The 24,254-nt window shown below is 32.5% G+C and overlaps 1 protein-coding gene across 1 annotated transcript in view; it reads right to left on the bottom strand.

The window, feature by feature from the left end:
* LOC148622687 (small ribosomal subunit protein mS39-like) overlaps positions 1–24,203 on the bottom strand; it is a 30,707-nt gene extending 6,504 nt beyond the window's left edge. The window contains exons 1-19 of the mRNA XM_088572748.1: positions 24,117–24,203; positions 20,709–20,770; positions 19,970–20,030; positions 18,133–18,178; positions 16,811–16,879; positions 16,166–16,285; positions 14,298–14,421; positions 13,402–13,549; positions 12,986–13,073; positions 11,672–11,732; positions 10,080–10,165; positions 9,225–9,369; positions 8,794–8,853; positions 8,054–8,131; positions 7,523–7,551; positions 6,670–6,779; positions 5,095–5,173; positions 4,399–4,489; positions 387–469 (exon numbers count right to left, since the gene is read on the bottom strand). Of these exons, the coding sequence (XP_088428874.1) occupies positions 387–469; positions 4,399–4,489; positions 5,095–5,173; positions 6,670–6,779; positions 7,523–7,551; positions 8,054–8,131; positions 8,794–8,853; positions 9,225–9,369; positions 10,080–10,165; positions 11,672–11,732; positions 12,986–13,073; positions 13,402–13,549; positions 14,298–14,421; positions 16,166–16,285; positions 16,811–16,879; positions 18,133–18,178; positions 19,970–20,030; positions 20,709–20,770; positions 24,117–24,187 (1,611 nt within the window). The 5' untranslated portion in view covers positions 24,188–24,203. The remainder of the gene's footprint in view (positions 1–386; positions 470–4,398; positions 4,490–5,094; positions 5,174–6,669; positions 6,780–7,522; positions 7,552–8,053; positions 8,132–8,793; positions 8,854–9,224; positions 9,370–10,079; positions 10,166–11,671; positions 11,733–12,985; positions 13,074–13,401; positions 13,550–14,297; positions 14,422–16,165; positions 16,286–16,810; positions 16,880–18,132; positions 18,179–19,969; positions 20,031–20,708; positions 20,771–24,116) is intronic.
* Between the last annotated feature and the right edge of the window lie 51 nt (positions 24,204–24,254).

Genomic DNA, 24,254 nt, shown 5'->3' with positions numbered 1-24,254 from the left:
GAAAGCAAACAATCCAAAAATTTAGACATGACTACGTCCAAAAAGGATGAAAAGAGAATTTAATTTTGAGGAAAAGTGCACAAGAAAATATTTGGCTATCTTATTTTTCTTGCTTTTCTTCACAAAATTTTAAAGTAGTGACCTTGCTTTATTAAGTATTGTAATTTTTTATTGGATAAAAATATTCCTCACAACTTTAAAGTAAAAACCTTCAGAATAGCAGAAATAAAACAGCTGTGAATATTTCCAGGTTTACAGTTAACTAGCAATTAAATATGAAATGTAAATATTTAGCTGTAAGGTAAGACCATTATACAGTAGAACACACTAAGGTACAGCAACTATAGCCTTGTGAGGAACAATATCTCAAACAAAACATTACCAACCTCTTCAGGGTGCTTCTTCTTTGCCAATAATTCAAAAAATGTGGTTGTTATTGATGGCATCGTGAATCTGTACAGCGTCATGTCTGGTAAAAATACAGAAACTTTTGTAATTTGAAATTATTTACCAATTGTGGATTTATATGGGACACCTGGTCCCATATACCCCCTCCTATAAAAGTGGGATTTAAAAAAAAAATTGATTTAGCTAAAATTCTACCCAAAAATTGTCTTTCCAGGCTTCACATGATCTTTAGTTCTATATATACCATCCATAACCCCACTAGTTGTCATTTTATCTGATTATTCTGACCCCTACTGTCATTTTATCTCATTATTCTGACCCCACTAGTTGTCATTTTATCTGATTATTCTGACCCCACTAGTTGTCATTTTATCTGATTATTCTGACCCCACTAGTTGTCATTTTATCTGATAATTCTGACCCCACTAGTTGTCATTTTATCTCATTATTCTGACCCCTACTGTCATTTTATCTCATTATTCTGACCCCACTAGTTGTCATTTTATCTCATTATTCTGACCCCACTAGTTGTCATTTTATCTGATTATTCTGACCCCACTAGTTGTCATTTTATATTATTCTGACCCCACTAGTTGTCATTTTATCTCATTATTCTGACCCCACTAGTTGTCATTTTATCTGATTATTCTGACCCCACTAGTTGTCATTTTATCTCATTATTCTGACCCCACTAGTTGTCATTTTATCTGATTATTCTGACCCCACTAGTTGTCATTTTATATTATTCTGACCCCACTAGTTGTCATTTTATCTCATTATTCTGACCCCTACTGTCATTTTATCTGATTATTCTGACCCCACTAGTTGTCATTTTATCTGATTATTCTGACCCCTACTGTCATTTTATCTCATTATTCTGACCCCACTAGTTGTCATTTTATCTGATTATTCTGACCCCTACTGTCATTTTATCTCATTATTCTGACCCCACTAGTTGTCATTTTATCTGATTATTCTGACCCCTACTGTCATTTTATCTGATTATTCTGACCCCACTAGTTGTCATTTTATATTATTCTGACCCCACTAGTTGTCATTTTATCTCATTATTCTGACCCCACTAGTTGTCATTTTATCTGATTATTCTGACCCCACTAGTTGTCATTTTATATTATTCTGACCCCACTAGTTGTCATTTTATATTATTCTGACCCCACTAGTTGTCATTTTATCTCATTGTTCTGACCCCACTAGTTGTCATTTTATCTCATTATTCTGACCCCACTAGTTGTCATTTTATCTCATTGTTCTGACCCCTACTAGTTGTCATTTTATCTCATTATTCTGACCCCACTAGTTGTCATTTTATATTATTCTGACCCCACTAGTTGTCATTTTATATTATTCTGACCCCACTAGTTGTCATTTTATCTCATTATTCTGACCCCACTAGTTGTCATTTTATATTATTCTGACCCCACTAGTTGTCATTTTATATTATTCTGACCCCACTAGTTGTCATTTTATCTCATTATTCTGACCCCTACTGTCATTTTATCTGATTATTCTGACCCCACTAGTTGTCATTTTATCTCATTATTCTGACCTCCACTAGTTGTCATTTTATCTCATTATTCTGACCCCTACTAGTTGTCATTTTATATTATTCTGACCTCCACTAGTTGTCATTTTATCTCATTATTCTGACCTCCACTAGTTGTCATTTTATCTCATTATTCTGACCCACACTAGTTGTCATTTTATCTCATTATTCTGACCCACACTAGTTGTCATTTTATCTCATTATTCTGACCCCACTAGTTGTCCTTTTATATTATTCTGACCCCACTAGTTGTCATTTTATATTATTCTGACCCCACTAGTTGTCATTTTATATTATTCTGACCCCACTAGTTGTCATTTTATCTGATTATTCTGACCCCTACTGTCATTTTATCTCATTATTCTGACCCCACTAGTTGTCATTTTATCTGATTATTCTGACCCCACTAGTTGTCATTTTATCTCATTATTCTGACCCCACTAGTTGTCATTTTATATTATTCTGACCCCACTAGTTGTCATTTTATATTATTCTGACCCCACTAGTTGTCATTTTATCTGATTATTCTGACCCCACTAGTTGTCATTTTATCTCATTATTCTGACCCCACTAGTTGTCATTTTATATTATTCTGACCCCACTAGTTGTCATTTTATCTGATTATTCTGACCCCACTAGTTGTCATTTTATCTGATTATTCTGACCCCCACTAGTTGTCATTTTATCTGATTATTCTGACCCCACTAGTTGTCATTTTATATTATTCTGACCCCACTAGTTGTCATTTTATCTCATTATTCTGACCCCACTAGTTGTCATTTTATCTGATTATTCTGACCCCACTAGTTGTCATTTTATCTCATTATTCTGACCCCACTAGTTGTCATTTTATATTATTCTGACCCCACTAGTTGTCATTTTATCTCATTATTCTGACCCCACTAGTTGTCATTTTATATTATTCTGACCCCACTAGTTGTCATTTTATCTCATTATTCTGACCCCACTAGTTGTCATTTTATATTATTCTGACCCCACTAGTTGTCATTTTATATTATTCTGACCCCACTAGTTGTCATTTTATCTGATTATTCTGACCCCACTAGTTGTCATTTTATCTGATTATTCTGACCCCACTAGTTGTCATTTTATATTATTCTGACCCCACTAGTTGTCATTTTATATTATTCTGACCCCACTAGTTGTCATTTTATCTCATTATTCTGACCCACACTAGTTGTCATTTTATCTCATTATTCTGACCCACACTAGTTGTCATTTTATCTCATTATTCTGACCTCCACTAGTTGTCATTTTATCTCATTATTCTGACCCACACTAGTTGTCATTTTATCTCATTATTCTGACCTCCACTAGTTGTCATTTTATCTCATTATTCTGACCCCTACTAGTTGTCATTTTATATTATTCTGACCCCACTAGTTGTCATTTTATCTGATTATTCTGACCCCACTAGTTGTCATTTTATCTGATTATTCTGACCCCCACTAGTTGTCATTTTATATTATTCTGACCCCACTAGTTGTCATTTTATATTATTCTGACCCCACTAGTTGTCATTTTATCTCATTATTCTGACCCCACTAGTTGTCATTTTATATTATTCTGACCCCTACTAGTTGTCATTTTATCTCATTATTCTGACCCCACTAGTTGTCATTTTATATTATTCTGACCCCACTAGTTGTCATTTTATCTGATTATTCTGACCCCACTAGTTGTCATTTTATCTGATTATTCTGACCCCACTAGTTGTCATTTTATATTATTCTGACCCCACTAGTTGTCATTTTATATTATTCTGACCCCACTAGTTGTCATTTTATATTATTCTGACCCCCACTAGTTGTCATTTTATCTGATTATTCTGACCCCACTAGTTGTCATTTTATATTATTCTGACCCCACTAGTTGTCATTTTATCTCATTATTCTGACCCCACTAGTTGTCATTTTATATTATTCTGACCCCACTAGTTGTCATTTTATATTATTCTGACCCCACTAGTTGTCATTTTATATTATTCTGACCCCACTAGTTGTCATTTTATCTCATTGTTCTGACCCCTACTAGTTGTCATTTTATCTGATTATTCTGACCCCACTAGTTGTAATTCTTTCTCCTATATTGTATATGCCACATGTTTGGCAGAGAAGAAGTAACTACTATCTTTACAGTCTTTGTCCCACCCAATGCTAAAATCTTGATGAACTTCAGCACTATATTTTGGTTATTTACCCCTCCCACTTGGTTGTAACCTTGCTTGAATAATTAAAATCCCAACAATATAATAATTGTATGGTAAAAGGCAAAGAAAAATGATAAAAATAAATTCACCATCCCAGACTGTGGCAGAGAGTGATAACTGTGAGTCTAAAGTAAAAACCTACCAACCCAGATCTGTGGTAGATACCAATAACCTTAATTCTATCTTACAAACCTACCCGCCTTGATCTGCGGTAGATAGTGATAACCTTCATATAGTTCTACTGCTCTAAACAATTCTGTGTACACATGAAATGATGGTGACCATCTCTGAAAAAAAAATATTTAAGAAAAAACTAGGGTAATGTGCTCACAGAGAATACAATACCTCCCTTCTCATGAAGGCATATGTTTCATGTAAAAACCTTTATAAAAGCTGGAAAATTTCCTTTTAAAGTCCTCTGATAGTATTTACATCCCTTCATGCACATTCCTTCTTATAAAATTTCATAAAAATCCCTTTACAAGTTCAAGAGGGGTTTTTGATTACAAGGTATCAGGTGTAAAACCCTAAAGACATCTCAACATATTAAACCATTAAGTTTGAAGACCTCCCTTTGGTGTCCTCCAAAATTAACTATTGCTTTATGCACATCTACATGTGATGCCAAACCTCCCTATATAATTTCATCAAAATCCCTCAGCAATTTAGTGGGAGCTTTGATTAAAATTATGTTGACAGGTAAACAGTACAGACAGACGGACAGGGTGATTTCTGCATACCTTCAGACTAGGAATAATTCCTGTACAGAATGCAATATAATCAAAAGATTAAAATTAACCCTAAAATAATACATGTACTTGCTTTTTGTTCACTATATTTTTTGCAGATTTAATACAATGAATTTTGCCAAGAGAATATTACATGGACTTACATTAGGAACAATTCTTTCATAGATTTCCATGATCTTATCCATACCCTCTAATTCACACACCAACATAAAGTATTTATGCCTACAATGAAAGATCACCATTAAGTGAAAGAAAACATCAACACCAACAATGTAGTTGTTTTTAGGTCATTGACTTCAATTATATATTTAAAAGTATCTTTGTACTTGTAAAGCCAAAAAAATGCACAGTAAATCATTGCAAAACCACCACCTTTTGTTCAAGTAGTTGTTTGGAGAATAAATGAGGGATGATAAAACCAGAAGTTTAAAGTCAATAAACATTGGGAAAAGTACCAAGGATATTTATCAAAGAAACATGTAGTGAAAAAACTATCCAATTTAGAATTTGATTAATGTTCACAAATTTTAAAAGGCCTGTCAGCAGTGGTAAGTAAGAGAGAAAATGTATGCCAGCCACTCAGTAGAGCTTGAAAGATCCCTGTTCATGTTGACAAACTTGGCAATAGTCTTTTAAAAATCATGATCAACTTATAGGTCATTATAAACATGACATATCAATTGTTTATCAATATTAGTGAGGCTACTGTCAGTATCAACTGCTGATAAAGAATTTATTGTTTCAAGTTTTTTGTTTATGTTCAAATGTACACTTTCTCTTTCATGACATTTTTAATCAAAGTGCTGTTAGCACTGGAGGTTTTTAATTCTTGTAAAAATAGTACTATACGCTCAATATAAAAGATTACAACATGTAAAAGTATACTGTAATCATACATTTGCATTTCTCATATTATTTAAAACTGTTTTTTTTTTCCTTTAATAGTTAAACTGAATGTTTATCTTTAATGCTGATTTCCAAGATATGGATACCTGTTAACCTTTATTACAGTTCATGTTGGAGATTTTCCACCACTGACACTGTCCCATGTGGAAGATTTTAACGTAAAACTATTTTTTTTGGAAAAAAATTTTAATTACCGGCTATTTATTGTTTTTCAAATTTTGTTCAAGTTTAATTTATACTTTATCTTACGTGAACATAATGCAAAGAAAGATAACTCTTGCTTTAAACTTTTCCTTCTGGTGATATATTACATATATTAACATTATAATAACAACTTTTCAAAACTCATAGTTATATTCGGTTTACAACAAAACACATTTGTATATAGACAAAATGAATAAGTTTAACCTCAAAATTAACAGTTTGAAAAGATCTCAAATTTATATATGTTACAACTGTAATAAAATGATAGTGCATCATAAGCCTCTAAAGGCTGGTTGGTAAAAAAAAAACATAGATATATTTAGAGTCATGACTATGTATAAATGTGATGTTATGTTTTTATATGCCAAGCTGCACTTAAAAATAAAATATCTATCTATTTATTTATTTATCTTATTAAACTGAATCTGAAATATATTTTCTAATTTCTATAAAAAAAGATCGGTAAAAAGGAAATAAATATGGACTATATAACATGTATTGTTTAGAAACAGTAGGCAAGTTCCTGACATATACCGGTGACATAAGGTATTTTGATCCTTCAGGGTCAAAAACTTAAAAACAGGTTCAAGTTTAAAAAGTTACTATACCAGAATGATGCTTCACTTTCAAGATCTATCAGAAACTTCTCATTGTCTTTAGATTGTACAAGATCAACCAGTTTGTGAGCCACTGTTAAGTCATACAGTCTCCTGGTACCCTATAATACAATACAATTTATACATGTAACTTCAGTATGTAGGGGAATCTCTTTTGCTGTACCTGTGTATAGGATGTTTAGGAGCCAGCTGCAGCCTGCCCTGTGGTATGAGGATTTCCTCATCGTTCATTGAAGACCAATGGGTGGCCTTGGGCTGACATTTTCATTTCAGTGGAGTTGTTGTCTCTTTGATATGTACACCATACCTATTCTTGCTATATATTGTAATGCAAAATTTCCTATAGTGTTGATCATAAGTTTCAGGATTTATATTCCATGGTTGATACCTTCATTTTTCACACCACCACTATTTTTTCTATTGCTATAATCAGATATATTTCATAGTTGCGTTATTATGAATGCCTCTGTATATTCAATTTCAATGAATTTTCTTATTCAGACATCTGTGATTACAGTTTATACCTGTAAATACTAAGGTAATGTCCAATAATAATTGTTCTATGGTATTGCTTACAGTAATGAAAACGAGTTACTACTGATTTCTTCTTTGTATGTTCAGTTGTGAGCTATAATATCATAACTTGATAATTTTCAGATTTGTAACCACATTGCATAATTTCTTTTTTCTAATTAATAAAAATATTTGCTTTTTAGGAATATAAAGCTGTTAGATACAATACACAAACGTAAGTTTACTTTAATTTGTTACTATTCAACTTGACATACCATACAAGTATGGCAAGATGTACATTTATTTCATCATGTATACAAGTCATACTCACAGCTGCCATAGCACTTATGAAAAAATTTACTGAAAGACATAATATTGAAATTGTTAGTTTAAAACCTGGCAGTGGAAACTTCAAGTTAAGCTCTGAGTTTTTGGTGAATTCTAAGATTCTAAGTTACTCTTTTACTGTTTATAATCTTAACAGTAGAGTCACATTTTTAATACAATTAAAGATCATGACCACATATAAAGTTAAGTGGTAACGTTAGTTCACATGTGAATTGACAAACTAAGTGTCAGGTATGATCTCTTTCAACTGGGGGATTAACAAATAAGTTTCAATAATTATTTGACTGCAAGCTTAACAAATTTTAATTGATCTTTTAATGCAAATGCCATGAAATCAAACAGTAAATACCCATTAATTAGCACAAACAATGGGAAATTGTGAAAGTAAGTATCCTTTCAAAAAAGTGACATTGCAGTACATAGTTGAAGTGGAAGTAGTTTAAAGTTTTGTCATCAATCAGAAACACGATTTAAATTTCATCAATTGATTAAACAAATAAACTGTTAAACTTACCATCCTCTACAGTTTGGAATTCTATCGGTTTATTCTGTAAATAGTCTAACACTTGTGATAAGAATGGATGATCAGGTGCTACAAAACACACAAATTATCCAAGTTACAAAACACAGATTATCCAAGGTTGCTAAAAATGACAGAAATTATCCAAGTTACTATTGCTAAAATCAATAATATAGTAAAATGTGATCTCATACAAAGGTAGAAATAAAAAAAAAATACTGTCCAACTGGTCAAAACTGAACTAATTCAGAATAAAATGTGGTAAACATAGTAATTTTCATGGTTGCTAATTTTAGCGGGTTCAGTCAAGTGGAAACTATTGCAAGGATCAATTTTCACAATTTAAAGCACTGATTAGTGTTACATAGATATCAACTTTGCAGGTACTATTTGTTGCACTTTTCAGTCTACCACAAAAATATTGAAAACTAATGCATTTACAGAAAATAGGCCGCCATGCAGGCAACCTTAGTTTGACTTTGACTTGCCCACGGCAAGCAAAAGAGGACTTATTTCCTTCCTTCTAATAGAATTCTTCTCTGAGTAAGTGACTTGTTACAAATATATTATAATCTAAAAATTACAACCAGGTGTAACTATTTAGGTGATTATAGAGCCAGTATTTAGGATTTTATCAATTAAATATCACCGAAATTTACTACAAGCTAAACAAAGAAATAATACCACAGTGTATAAATGGAGTATTAAAAATCTTCACGCATTAATCTACATACTTTTACTTTTTTCTCTGTATAAAATTTCTATTACTGCAAAATACATTCCTAACGGAGGCTCTGAAAACAAAACAGATATAGAATATATATATATATATATATATATATATATATATATATATATATATATATATATATATATGTGTGTGTGTGTGTGTGTGTGTGTGTGTATGTGTGTGTGTGTATGTGTGTGTGTGTGTATGTGTGTGTGTGTGTCAATATTTTATTAATATCTGATATATTAGAAAAAAAATTACCCATAAGTCCAAGCATATGTTTTCTGACATAGTTCTTTTAGTAGACACGTTAAGAATGTCTGTGACCAAATCAAGCTTAAAATTATTTTAAATAAATTCTTTGGAAATATATTGCATGACAGGTTAAAAATACAGGTGATGGCATAAGCTCAGTGGACCTATGGTAATACTTGCCTATATTAAGTACTTTCATCTCATTCAATATGTGAAAGAGATACTTGTCCTGAAGTCTTTTACAGGCTTTTAGGCTGATACACATAAACAGGAAAGTCTTTGCATTTGGTGCTACTTTCTGACTTTTCATGGTATTCAGAATTTCCTATACATAAAAAATTTTGAATTAGTTTTACAACAACTTTTCATGTTCTTTTTTTTCAGTTAGATTGGATTTTAGTCTGACCTGAAGTTAAATATAGAGCAGCAACCCTACACTGGATGAAACTGTAATAACTCAAGATCTAAATACACCAGTGCCCAATTTCATAAAAAAATCTCAAACTGAGATTTTCCTCAAATCCTTCCTCAACTTAAAAATCAACCAATCACTGATCACTTGAAATAGAAGATTTGAGGAAATTCTCAACTTGAGATTTTTTTAATGAAACCCAGACCAGACCTTTTTCAGGTTTCATCAGTCTCATGGTATCTTTTTTCCCTTTTATTTTATTTTGATTGCTCTTTAATGCTGACTTTAACAACTAAGGTAGTATATGTAGGCTGAGAAACGTACCATATAGTGGGTAATTTTTTGCAGGTCGCTAATTTTGGCATATTTTAGCAGTCTGTTTAAAAACACAAAATAAAATATGCAAAATAATTACTTTGGGCTTAAGTACTCATTGCACCACTTATTATCCGCCACAATTTTGTGCATACCTTTTAGCTTCAAATCGACAAATTTTACACCTTCCATATGATAACTAGCTTATAGTCAGCTGAATTACAAATTTACATCCTAGCATTATACCATACCAATGGCACAGATAAAGAGTATTTAGACTCGCCCTACTCACTATTCCCAGTACATACCACCATTTTATTCCAGTGAGCCTCATTGTCAGTAGTAAACTGATATCTACACAGCAATATCAGATCGTTGAAGGTCCCAACATCAACTGGAAAATAATTAAACATTCAATGCATAAAGTGAACTATAGGATCCAAAGGTATTCATCTTTCATCCAGATGGCAAAGAAAATTATATAAAAATAAATCAAATGAGTTTTCTATCATGTTAAAATGGCAACTATGAAAAGTCGCAGTCACCAAAGGCAACCCACACAATGGGCCATCAGAAGAGGATATTATTGTGAATAGTCCTGTTTCAAAATATTAGTGCCTACAGCACAGTTGAGCTTTGAAAATTGTCAGAAAAGTTACAAGACTGCTATCTTCTTGAATCTAGTACAATTAATAAGAAACAAACATTCTGAGAGTACTGCATGGCAATACATAGTCCCTTACCAGCAGAATAAAAACAAACATTCTGAGAGTACTGCATGGCAATACATAGTCCCTTACCAGCAGAATAAAAACAAACATTCTGAGAGTACTGCATGGCAATACATAGTCCCTTACCAGCAGAAAAAACAAACATTCTGAGAGTACTGCATGGCAATACATAGTCCCTTACCAGCAGAAAAAAAACAAACATTCTGAGAGTACTGCATGGCAATACATAGTTCCTTACCAGCAGAAAAAAAAACAAACATTCTGAGAGTACTGCATGGCAATACATAGTCACTTACCAGCAGAAAAAAAACAAACATTCTGAGAGTACTGCATGGCAATACATAGTCCCTTACCAGCAGAAAAAAAAAACAAACATTCTGAGAGTACTGCATGGCAATACATAGTCCCTTACCAGCAGAAAAAAAAACAAACATTCTGAGAGTACTGCATGGCAATACATAGTCCCTTACCAGCAGAAAAAAAAATCTATTAATAAGAAAAGTACACACAGTGTTTTTGCATCAATTTTTGAAGTCCAAGGGCCATAACTCAGCAAAAAATTTACAAAGCAGACCAAATTCAAACTTGATCTGTAACTTGTCATGCTTAAGAAATTCACAGATTTAAAATGAACATCTGCAATTATAACAAAAAAGTACTGAAAACAGAGTTTTTGCATTAGTTTTCAAAGTCCAAGGGCCATATATATGTATCAGCAAAAAGATGCCATTGTAAAGCAATGTACCAAATATCAAATGGAAATCTGCAAGCATGGACAAAAAGGTGCTGAAAGCTGACATACCAATGGACAGGCAACCAGACAGATAGACTGCAAATCTTAAGTCCCCTATAGCAAAAATAGCCAGTATGGGACTAATAAGTCTAAAAGTCATTCCATATATAATGTGCCAAATTGATTACCATTTGTCTAGTTTTACCAGAGATATAAGCAAAAATCTGTTTTCCACTGAGCTTCAATCTGACAATTTTATAATTTTATACCAAGTGACTTTCAGGCTTGATTTATTGACCCAAAATCAAAACATCCTTCAAGAATTTCATTGAAATTTACGAAAGTTATGTATCGGTAACCAAAAAAAAAGACAGTCTTTAAGCCCCATACTTTTGCAAAATATAGGGGAAAAAAGAAACAAAAACAAAAAACTTACTCTGCAACTTTTTGTTAAGTGCTTCTTCATATAAACAAAAGGCTTGTTCTGCATGTAAATGCTGTAAATAGAGACATAATCATTATTACTTATATAATTTTTGGTCACTGGTTTTAAAGCAAATCTTAAAAATCATATCTTGATAAAAAACAAAACATTTATCATTGATTATATATAAATACACAGTGTGTGTGATCTGTGACACATGCACCAAATACATATATTAAAGAAATTAATGATTATTTCTCATTTTAATGATGCTGTAGCATACAGGTACAATTTTAAAACAATTAATGAAAACGCATGCCCACACAAATTTAAATTCAGTTTTACTAGATGTTTATTTCTGTTCCCAGGTATTTTTCAATTAAAAAAAAATACATTTTCTTTGGTCCTATAGTAAATGAACAAATTATACCGAATAAGTTATTACTCGTCTGCAAATAAATTATGTTTTTGTAAACCCTGAGGAAAGGGGCTCTATTCAATCTTGAATATTTTTTAAAAAAAATAATAACTTTGGTTTAAAGTCCTAAAATTTTTAAGTAAAACAAGATCCTCCCAGAAGCCTAAATTGCTCATCTGGTTCATTTTTTACTTTCCAAGCCCAATAACTAGCAAAAAGTTGTCTTTCAACTTAAACCTAATTGAGAATTTGGAATCCTTTACCTTGTAGGGTGTGTTCACGTTTCTCTTTGGACACTTACCCTATCGGTGCACCTGGTGCACACTCCAAATTTTTAGTGGAGTCTGATTTGCTCATTTGCTTTTGTTACTTTGTATGTATGATTTTAGTTACTTTATGTTCTTTGTTGTGGATGTCTGTTTTCCATTTCTGGTCTTTGTCCCTGGATTACATTCTTTTAATTACCGCTATAACCTTGGTTCCCTTGATTATCCTCTCCAAAATTTAATTATTAGACTAAAACAACATCAATTCAAGTTAGGGATTTATTTTTTCACCTTTCAAGGGCAATAACTCTAACAAGGAGTCGTTTCACAAATTTGACTTTATACAGATTTTGATAGCTCTTTTGTAAAAATCAATTCATCAATTGATAGGTTTTTTTATTCTATCTATACAAGTTTTCAAGGTGTTGGCTTAAAACTAGAAAAAAAACATAATTTCACCTTTCAAGGGCAAAAACTCTAACAAATGAGTTGTCTTGAAACTTCTACCAAACTGAAACTTCTATAGACATCTCCAAGCTTGTGAAGGAAGTTTACATTTATTTTTCAGTATCTGTTATAGTTTTTGAGATATATGTAGAAATATCTTCAGCAGTCGTGTCAGTTTACAAACAGAACACATACCTTGGCCATTCCTCTGATCAGACTACAGTAAGCTTCAGAACTCTTTTCTTGTAAATCTGCAAACACTTGTTCAGCTGCACTGTCTTTCCTACAATTACATTACAGAACATAATGTTCCTGTCCTTCCTCTTTATTGGGTTATTGAAATTCAATTTCTCTGAACTAACAAAGGGAAACTAAAAAGTAGTATCTTTCCATGTGGTCAAATACTGTACTGAAAAAAAAACCCTCAAACTGTCTTTTGTTTTCAGGAACAAATCCTTAACAGACATTCAGTCAGTATACAATTATGTTTCCAACCAATAATATGTGTATAAAAAGACAATTTTCAGATCAAAGGGCTATCTTAAGTTTATATCAATTTCAGCTCTGAAAATAAACTTAATCAAATCAATGACTTACATACAACAACTTACTTCCAAGTATTTGTGTATTGTCTTGGTGATTTATTTAGTTTATGATATCTTAATTCTTCTGGATTTCCCTCGTCTTTAGGGTCTTGACTGTTGAATATACATAGTAAGTGTAGAAGTGACAATCTTGTCTCCTGGGATAACTCCAACCCTTCAAAATAAATATTGACATCTTGTAATATCTTTCATTTTATAGAATGTAACATTTAAATATTTCTATTTTTTTATCAAGTATAAGAAAACCAATTCACAAATTGCCTTTGTAGCAAAAGTTTGCAAACAATTTCAAGATGTATTTGTTTCACACTAGTTGACTAACTGTTTCTTCCAATCAGTTCATTAAATTCTCTTGGAAATTTATCCCTATTTGTTTCCATCCATTTTTTTGTGAAGTTAAACCCAGTTTTCTACCCTTAACTCTTTCAGAAGTAATCCTTGACTATTCCATTCAATAACTTCAAAATTTTATTACTGTTATTCCAATAACTCTTTCAGAAGTTTCCCCAAATAAGACTCATTATCTCTTTCAAAAGAATATCCCATATTGTTCTAGTCAATTCTTTCTAGACAGAATTACACTTTCATTTCTTCTCATCAAATGTTTCAGAAGTTTATCCCAGATTGTTCTCATCAACTCCTTCTAGACAGAAGTTTATCAAAATTTCTTCTTATCAATTGTTTCAGAAGTTTATCCCAGATTGTTCTCATCAACTCTTTCTAGACAGAAGTTTACCCCAATTTCTGATCATCAATTGTTTCAGAGTTTTATCCCAGATTGTTTTCATCAATTCCATCTAGACAGAAGTCTACCCAATTTCTGATCATCAATTTTTTTCAGATGTTACCCTGTTTGTTTGTTTGTTTGTTTGTTTGACAGACAGACAGAAAGAGTATCAAACCTTGTTCCTTTATTTCTTCATAAATCTCCATGGCATCCTTGACTTTTCTCATCTCTATTCTCTCAACAAGGGCTTCCTCACTTGGTTCCAAATATTCATAATTTATTTTCTTAGGCATAAATTCCTGTTATATAATTAACATGTACTTAAAATGGATATTTTAGTTAATTTCGTTTCTACTCAAGTTTGATCAGTCAATTTTATACATTTTTTAGTTTGAACTAACATTACACAGGTATCATTAGGTTAGAGAATTATGGCAAATTGAGAAGAAATCAGTACTAACCACAATCTATCACAAATTGTGTTTAAAATACTGTTTTAAAGACAACAAAACCTTTTACAATTCAACTATAAGAACAAATTTAGAACTCTTACACAAAAACAAAAGTCACTCATTAAATTACAGATAGAAAAAAACAGAAATTTTAACTTATAGAGAATTAGTTTACAATAATTTTAATTGTTAACTTCACAAAAAAGATAGGACACAAGTTTTACCAACTTATGAAGTCTTCTCCCATCAATAATATACAAAACATAAATCAGATTATTGAGTGCAATAATTATATCATTAAATCAATGAAAAACAAAAGAAAAACAACAGTACAATGAAAACAAAACAAAAATAAAAAAAGTTTCAGAAATATAAAGGGGATGGATGGATGTGCTGTTCTTGTATGACACTTATTTTAGTGTAGCAGTGAAACATCCATACTTAAAGGAATTAAGCACAAACTCTCGAAAAAGTGTAATACAGGTTTCTGTATATTTTTTGCATTCGAAAAAAAAAGGTAGACATTTTCAATGGGAGCACCGCAACTACATGCAGGATCAGCTACAATATGAACTCCGAGTAAATCGTAGTTAAGGGAAGACGCTGAACATAGCAGCTGGGTCAAACAAACATTTAATTTACAAGGGTCGTAATTGAAATATTGACGCATCTCTAGTTTAAGCAAGGACTTTTTGCTTCGAATTGCACGTTTAAATCTTGATATTGAATTTACATATCACACACAGAGAATTCTTAAAGAGAATGACAAGAAACTGCTTTATATTTTCATGACTTTGGTAAATTACTAAATTTTTAAATGAAGATTACCGGTAATTAATTAATTAATCATGGTTTCACATTCTATGTGATTTATTTCATGCTTCAGGATGAGACCACCAGAACATCTGAACAGACCCTGCTTTTGTAATAGTCCAAAAAACATCATCACATATCGTAACAGATATTGTTAGAACAAAATCCACTGGATTTCCGCCCCATGCGGACGATCAACCCATGCAGGTCCGGGTGTTAAAAGAATAGGCCTGCAGCAGCGCTAAGCTTGTCGTAAAAGGCAGCTAAATAGTGCTCAGAACCCTAGCTGGGGGCTAGGGCGCTCTGTCCACAGAGCAACTGGGATGTGTGCCCCAGGTGGTGGAATGGGGTACCCCTGGCGTGTTACATGCTGGGGTTGTCAGGTTATAATCCCGGAAAACCTGACCTAAAACCATAGTGGTGCACCATGTTGGGAAAGATGTCACATTCCTCGCACATTAAAGAACCCCAGTGTGGTATTCTCCCAGAGTAGTAACCATAGGGCTCCGCCACAGGAGGCTAAAATGGCCGACCCTACCCACCTCTCCCTATTTCCAGTGGCAATCAAAATTTGTGGACCCCATTTTCCTTGTGTCCCTTCCCTTTTTTATTTCATCATCATTTCATGTTCATTTTATCATCAATTTCATGTTCATCGTCTGAATATAGCTGAAATATTGCTGCTCGGACGTTAAATCCCAACAAACAAACAAACAAACTGGATTTCCTTAGGGAATAAAACTATACTAGAACTCTTGTAAAATCAATGACTACTTACTGGTATTGCAGGAACAGCTGCTTCTTCATTAAACAAACTGGCTTTAAAGATTTCAGGATAATTGTTAACAAAATATCTTGCAGCTTTACGTCCAGCACTCTTTGACATAGCAAATTCTTTCTAAAATTAAGCAAAATTTGTGTAATGTTGCATGCAATGATCTAAACAAAATTGGATACACAAAACAAGCTTAATACAGCTTTGAAATTTGATTGAGATCAGACATTTGCCACAGGATAAGAACTTTACCAGAATAGAAGGTACAATTCCAAAGAGATACATTCCCTTTTACTCAAGTTATCATACAGATATAAGAAAAATGCTATTTTCTGGTCTCTTTATAGTATGACACTATATTGTACAATTTCCAAAAGATCCATTTACATAAACTTAACTTATTGTTCAAACTAGAGGAAAATGCTTACTTCTGGCCACTTTTTGGTCCCTCACTACTATACAGTTCAACTATCCCAATATGACAGGTATAGAATATAGTGGAACAATATCATAAGCATCTATATACTTTTACTCAAGTTATATAGTAAAGTTCAATGAAATGATTGTTATGGACCCTTTCGGCCCATACTTACAAACAAATGATATTCTAGATGTATAATAAGCTGCTGAATAATTAAAGTAACAAACCTTTGAATTCTTTGTGTCTGGGTAGAGGTAAGGATCATCTATGAAAAAATAATCTGGTGCTGTTGGGTCCTGATAATTAAAATTAATAGTTTTTTTCATATATAATAACCATGCAATATAATGTGTCTAATGCCTAAAGAAGGGGGTAGAAAAGTTGAACTTATATGTAGATAGTAAAAAAACTAATTGACTGAACTTCAAGCAATGCCAAACCTGTGTTTTGTAAAAAACTCGAAATAAACTATTTCAATATAGTTTAGTATTACACATATCACTTCATTTTGAGCTATTACATGTAAATAATATTTAACAGATCAAATTAAAAGACAACAGATAAAAAAATACAGCAATACATGTATTATTCTACAATGTTTTACAGAAGATATTGCTCTAAATACTGCCTCTGAAAGGATTTAATACTTGTATAGTATTGCTCTAAATACTGCCTCTCAGGGGATTTAATACTTGTACAGTATTGCTCTAAATACAGCCTCTCAGAGGATTTAATACTTGTACAGTATTGCTCTACATACTGCCTCTCAGAGGATTAATACTTGTACAGTACTGCCTTAAATACAGCCTCTCAAAGGATTTAATACTTGTACAGTATTGCTCTAAATACTGCCTCTCAAAGGATTTAATACTTGTACAGTATTGCTCTAAATACAGCCTCTCAAAGGATTTAATACTTGTACAGTATTGCTCTAAATACTGCCTCTCAGAGGATTAATACTTGTACAGTATTGCTCTAAATACTGCCTCTTAAAGGATTGAATACTTGTACAGTATTGCTCTAAATACTGCCTCTCAGAGGATTTAATACTTGTACAGTATTGCTCTAAATACAGCCTCTCAAAGGATTTAATACTTGTACAGTATTGCTCTAAATACTGCCTCTTAAAGGATTTAATACTTGTACAGTATTGCTCTAAATACAGCCTCTCAGAGGATTTAATACTTGTACAGTATTGCTCTACATACTGCCTCTTAAAGGATTTAATACTTGTACAGTATTGCTCTAAATACTGCCTCTCAAAGGATTTAATACTTGTACAGTATTGCTCTAAATACAGCCTCTCAAAGGATTTAATACTTGTACAGTATTGCTCTAAATACTGCCTCTCAGAGGATTTAATACTTGTACACTCTTATTTTCATTCAAATCATCCTGCAAGTAACCTCAAGATGATCACACAATATTTTAATACCACTTTGGTAAATAAGTTTAAAAAACTTGTACACTAACCACTTAACTAAGTTACAACTTCATAAGTGTTTAAACAAACTTTATAAACAATTATTTCCCTTTACTGCAGTCTTACCTTTTGAACTGTTGCAGCCAAACATTTTAAAACAGACAGAGCATCTCTGGAATAAAAGGGATGTACAAATAAGACTAACATACATTGTAAACGTAGAAAATACTGTATTAAATGTGTAATTCTAGCAACTAAGAAACCTTTCTAGATACTGTAAACTGGCTTTTTATTGGATACATAATTTTTCAATTATATTTGTAAAAATAATCAAAAAGTCCATGAATAAGATGCTAGATTGTAGACCTTTAGAAATTTTCCATCAAAAACTAAGCCCACACCTGAGTATTTGACCAATTAAAATAAAATGCTTCACAGGGCACAGCCTGATATACAGGCAGATGTTTTTAACCCTAAACAGAGTCAGATGGGAAAAAATGGGCAACTATTCAAGCTTGATACAGCTCTGGGTTTTCAATTTTGTGTGCAATATTTTTATGAATAAAGTAAAAAAAATTTGAAGAAGGAAAAAAAAACAGAAATTTGTTACAAATGAGAAGGTAGCAAACATTAATCGTAACAAACTGTTTTCATGAAAATGGGTGCAACCACTACTATAGTCCGAAAACTGTGATTACTCACCCCTCTTTTTTATGAATAAGGTCCCATAACTCTAAATTGTCAAATCAAAAACTTAATAAAAATGAAAAGGAGCTAACATCAATGAAAAGAAAAATCACCAGATGGTACATATCATGTCCTGTCTAGATAGATGGGTGTATACCAGATGGACACTGGTACATCATATCATGTCCTGTCTAGATAGATGGGTGTATACCAGATGGACACTGGTACATCATATCCTGTCTAGATAGATGGGTGTATACCAGATGGACACTGGTACATCATATCATATCCTGTCTAGATAGATGGGTGTATACCAGATGGACACTGGTACAGCTGATCCTGTCCTGTCTAGATAGATGGGTGTATACCAGATGGACACTGGTACATCATGTCCTGTCCTGTCTAGATAGATGGGTGTATACCAGATGGACACTGGTACATCATGTCCTGTCCTGTCTAGATAGATGGGTGTATACCAGATGGTCACTGGTACATCATGTCATGTCATGTCCAGATAGATGGGTGTATACCAGATGGACACTGGTACATCATGTCATGTCCTGTCCAGATAGATGGGTGTATACCAGATTGACACTGGTACATCATATCATGTCCTGTCTAGATAGATGGGTCTAAAGGATTTCTACAACAAACGGTCAAAACCAGCTATTCTCCAAAGCTATTCTATATTCATAAAGTTTCTTGACAGCCAGTTAAAAAAATTCATTTTTCAATTAAAAGTAATAGCAGCTAGAGTAATGTCCTGTCAGTGCATCCAAAATTAGTTTTTACAAAATATGTTTGTTTGTCTGATTGAAACATGCACATTCACATACTCTTTTCCAAATAAACACATCACATGATATTGATAGTAGTAGGGTCAAGGTTACTGCTACTACAAATAGATTTTTAAACATGAAATTATTAACCTGGATAGATGTAATCAGAAGCTAGAATTGCAAGTAAGAAACCTATCCAGATTAACAGTCAAAGCTATCATTAAAAAATAAAAAATAAAAGAGAAACTTTCAGAACTGCTATTTTTTTTGTAAAGAAAAACATAAAATTTTTTATCCAATACAAGACCAAAATATAACTGCAGAGTTTCTCTGTTCATGGTTCTACCCTTCAGCACGCTGCACATATGTTTATGTGTGATTTCCTTATATTAATATCTAGCCATGACATATTATTTTTTTCTATAGAAGCTTTTTAGGTTTAAACATAGCAAACAGATGTCTTCTGAAATAAAAGTTTTATAAAATATCATATGTACCTCTTTTTCCTTCTAGGGAAAACAATCTGTTCGATGCCACTGCTTTGTTTGACAGGAATTCCTGTAAATCAAATAATTAAATTCAATACGTTTGAGGTCCTTAAAAACATACTTAATTTTATCATAAATTCGTAGTACTGCTTGAGTTCAGTTAGTTATTCCAAGTGTATTGTCTGTGACTTCATTTACTCAGAGATTATAAATAAATATTCAATACTCTTTCATTTGTATATTTGTTAAAAGTTACAGGCAGAGTCAAACAGGGTTACTTTTATTCATAACTTTTAGTATTTACTCTTTCATTTTATTTCATACATCAATATGATTGTAATGAATTGTATGAGAAACCTTGATAACTACTGAAATCAGAGTTTTGAGTGAATTGCAATAATTTCATAATTCCAAAATTTACATTTTAATTTAAAATGGATATAAAGTAAATATTAAATCATTGCTCAATAAAACTTACCATAACACGATTAAATCAATATGCTGAGAATAATATCATAAAGAAAAATGTTCATGTTTGAAATGGAAAAATAATTTTACTTTTACAAAATGCCAAACATTTAATCTGTAAAAGCACATGTATTACTAATATACATTGTACATGTACCAATTTACAACATTTTTTACCTTCAATTCAGTTAAAAAATAACCTTTACTTTTAATAACACCTGAAGTTGACTGTAAACACCTTAAGAAATGTAATAATACAAAAATATGCTTGATTTATTACCTGATTCCTTCATTCCAACAGCACTGCTTGCAGTTTGTAGTATTTTCTGACACCTGTGTGACCTGGAAACAAACATTAAACATATATCATTCCTACACACCAGATAGGATTTTTTTTTCCAACTTAAAACAGTTTCAATCAACATAACTCTTACCTTCTTGTTGACAATGTGCTACAAATGTTCAGATCCAATATCAAGGCTCATTTAAAACCTGGCACTTGTCCAAGATGAGTTCAAGTGATTTAAGCTCAAATTCGATATTGATACTGAATGCTGCTGACGGAAAATTCTGTGGATGTTTGTAGATTTATCATTCATTAATACAGGGATTGAAATTAGTTTAGATATTTTTCTAGACCACAGGTCTAGTAGACAAACTAATTGCCTAGACCTGCAATCAATACACTAGACCTGATTTCATAGACAGCCTTGATAGAACCCTGAACTGAATAACACAGGTGGTTTGTATTTACTAAAAGTTACAATTTGTTCATTTTTGTACTGTTTTTTTTTATTATTGCTATGAAGTTTGGATCTTATAGAAGTTTATTTTCAAAATAATTGAATGGAAATAATGCCAGCTAATGGGAATTGGATCTCTGAAGACAACAGAAAATATTATCTTGAACTTGCAAGACTGCTAACTTTCCATTGATTAACATGTTACTGAAGCCTTGTATACACACTGACCCAGTGTTTCTGAAATGTTTGGCGCCTCTTCATCCAGTCATACACCTTATTTCAATGGAGGATCATTTTTGAAGAGGAGGTTTTAATCCCCTTCAAAGTGTGGCCACATGTTAACCTTTGTATACATTCATTCGGAACTAACCGGTTATATCTCCCACTTCAAATACTCTTTGTGTTACAAGAAGGCTGAGAAGTTCCAATTTGGTTGATCAACATTGAAGAATATTTGAAGTACACAAATTTTTTAAGCGTTAAATGACTGGAATTAAGAAATTAATAATTCTGGGTACATTTCACGAAAATTCATCTAGACCACCTGACCAGTACATTAAAGCATTTTGCTAGACCATGACTGATTTTACTAGACAGGGGCTAGCGGACCAATAGTAAATTCGAAACCTGTTAATAGATATGTGCATTACATGAATAGGGGATGCTGAGATACTCAGTTATATATACATTGAAAAAAAAAGAACCTGAATCGCTCACCTAAAATTTGTTGTCAAAAGTCAGCAATATACAATGCATCTTGATTAAGAGGAGCAAAAGATAAATCATTTTTATCACTCCTGCCAAATTTGCTTAAACTTGGTTAAGTATTAACAAAAATTGTTTCCTGATAGGAATTAAATGGTAACTTTAAATAGTCATGCCCACCTGCTAAGCCATCTGCAAGAATACCCATGATGCATTTTGTTGATGCTGAGCATGCCCTGTTAATGGCAAACTATTTCCATCACTTCAACATTTCATTACAATAAATGTAAGTATTCTGACCCATATGGTTCGAAAAAACATTAAAATATCCCACCTCAAGTTGCCTCCAGACAATTACAAAGTTTTATTTTGATCAATATCTCGATTTGATATCTTAATCTCTTATCAAATTTTTCAACCTGGTCCCACCTTCTAGGACGGTCTTTCCTCCTCATTTAAAATTCAAACTCCTTCTTCCAAACCCGATCAATCACCATAATTTTGTTTATTATTGATCAGAAATGGTCCGAGGGTGTATAAACGAAGTTTTATATCTGTAGTCTTCCCTACTTTTTTTATATCAACATTTTTATATGCCTTGATTTTTAATATTCAAGGATTTTTATATTGCAAAACTAATTTGAAAGACTTGAACTCCTCCCTCATGGTCCCAAATATTGACTTAAAGCTAATCGTGTTCATATAGAATGGTATTCATTGGTGTCTGTAAGAAATTTTTTGAAAACCATGTAGTTAATCTGTGTTTATCAGGTTTTTTTTAAAAAACTGAATATGTATTTCAAAATGGTGACATCAAATACCACAACTGAAAACGGGACTTGTAGCAAGTTTGTGGTAATGGTCAAAGTCATAATTTTTTTAATTGTAAGAAAATAAAATTTTATCAAACTCTGGCAATAAAATACATTTTCAATAGGCTCTCCTGAAAATAATATCATTGCATATTAGGCTGAAAAGAGACATATATGTCCCTAGGCTGAGGGGACTTACAGTCCTTGAATCGATCCATGCAATAATTTGACAGATTGATGACTGCTGACTGATTGACAACCAATGACTGGTGATGTATGTTATGTAAAATGACAGATGATCTGTTCACGTAAATTTGAGAATTTTCATTGGAAAGATTTCCATATCATACCATATAAAATTTATTTCAAATAAGATATTAAATGCACATATTATATTTGGTAGAAATAAAAAAAAAACAAATGTACAATAAAAGTAATTAATTGATGTTTAGATCTATTGCATTAAGTTGATATGTGTGAAAATTGACAAATAAAACAACAAAATCCGTAAAATATGTTTACTGCCAAGTGGTCACTGATCACTGGTTTAACCTATCAATGACTGATGATGGATTACAATTATAGTTGCACAGATTAGTTCAGGTACTGTATACAGTCTATGTTCTGGCTGTCATACATGTACATGTACAATTGTCAACAATACATGTATATGAAGTTTATACAGGCATTTCTATGTGTATTGTCCATGTATTTTACCTGTATATATTAATCAGTGATTAATATGTATTGTAGAAGCATTTCAACATGTATTATTCAGGAATAGGAGAGTTATATTCACTTAATTGCACATCATTAAGGGTTAAATTGGTTGGCAAATAAACAATTGACAGTATCATGATGAGTACAGGTGATCCTAATGAGATGTCTATATTTAAACCAATTTTAGTATTGGTGTACTCCTGCCATCAATACGAGACTCGTAATTGTCAGGGACATTAAAAATCCCCTTAGTAGTTATTGGTGTACTCTTAACTCTACACATTGATGTACTCCCAAATAGTTAAGGTGGGGAAATGCTCTTTGACCCATGTGAGGTCTGGGAGTAGGCCAGAGCATCACCACAGCAGCCCAGCCACTGATAGGACATACTCTGACCGAGTTCTTTGCCTTTAGTCAGGTATCCTGAAGGATGGGCTCCACCACCAACACTAGTTGATTCTAGTAACTACTAACCATTAATATTGGCTGCTAGAGGCCTGTATTGGTTTTCAAGGTCGTTAAAAACCCCTCAATCATCATGTGGAGGAAGCTATGGAGGAAGTTGTAGAGAAAAGTCAAAAGAAGTAAAACTAAAATTGAACATTTTTGTAACCCCACTCGCAGCATAGCCATAGCTTCAAATACTGTTTGCTCGGTATGATATTCATGTGAAAATTTGTTAGAAATGTATAACACATGCAATTATACCTGCGGCATAGTTGAGAACCGTTCGTTTTCAGCAAAATTGACAAGGGCAATTTCCTCATGGAGGTCGCCATCTTACTTTGTCGTGTTTGGTTCAATCATTAAGATTACGCCGGAGAATATTTTACGGAGAGATGAACG

Source organism: Perna viridis, chromosome 3 (genome assembly GCF_037379345.1).
Source record: "Perna viridis isolate PV_CMFRI_1.1 ecotype Kerala chromosome 3, ASM3737934v1, whole genome shotgun sequence".
Taxonomy (NCBI): domain Eukaryota; kingdom Metazoa; phylum Mollusca; class Bivalvia; order Mytilida; family Mytilidae; genus Perna; species Perna viridis.
This window is presented reverse-complemented; position numbering and strand designations above follow the sequence as displayed.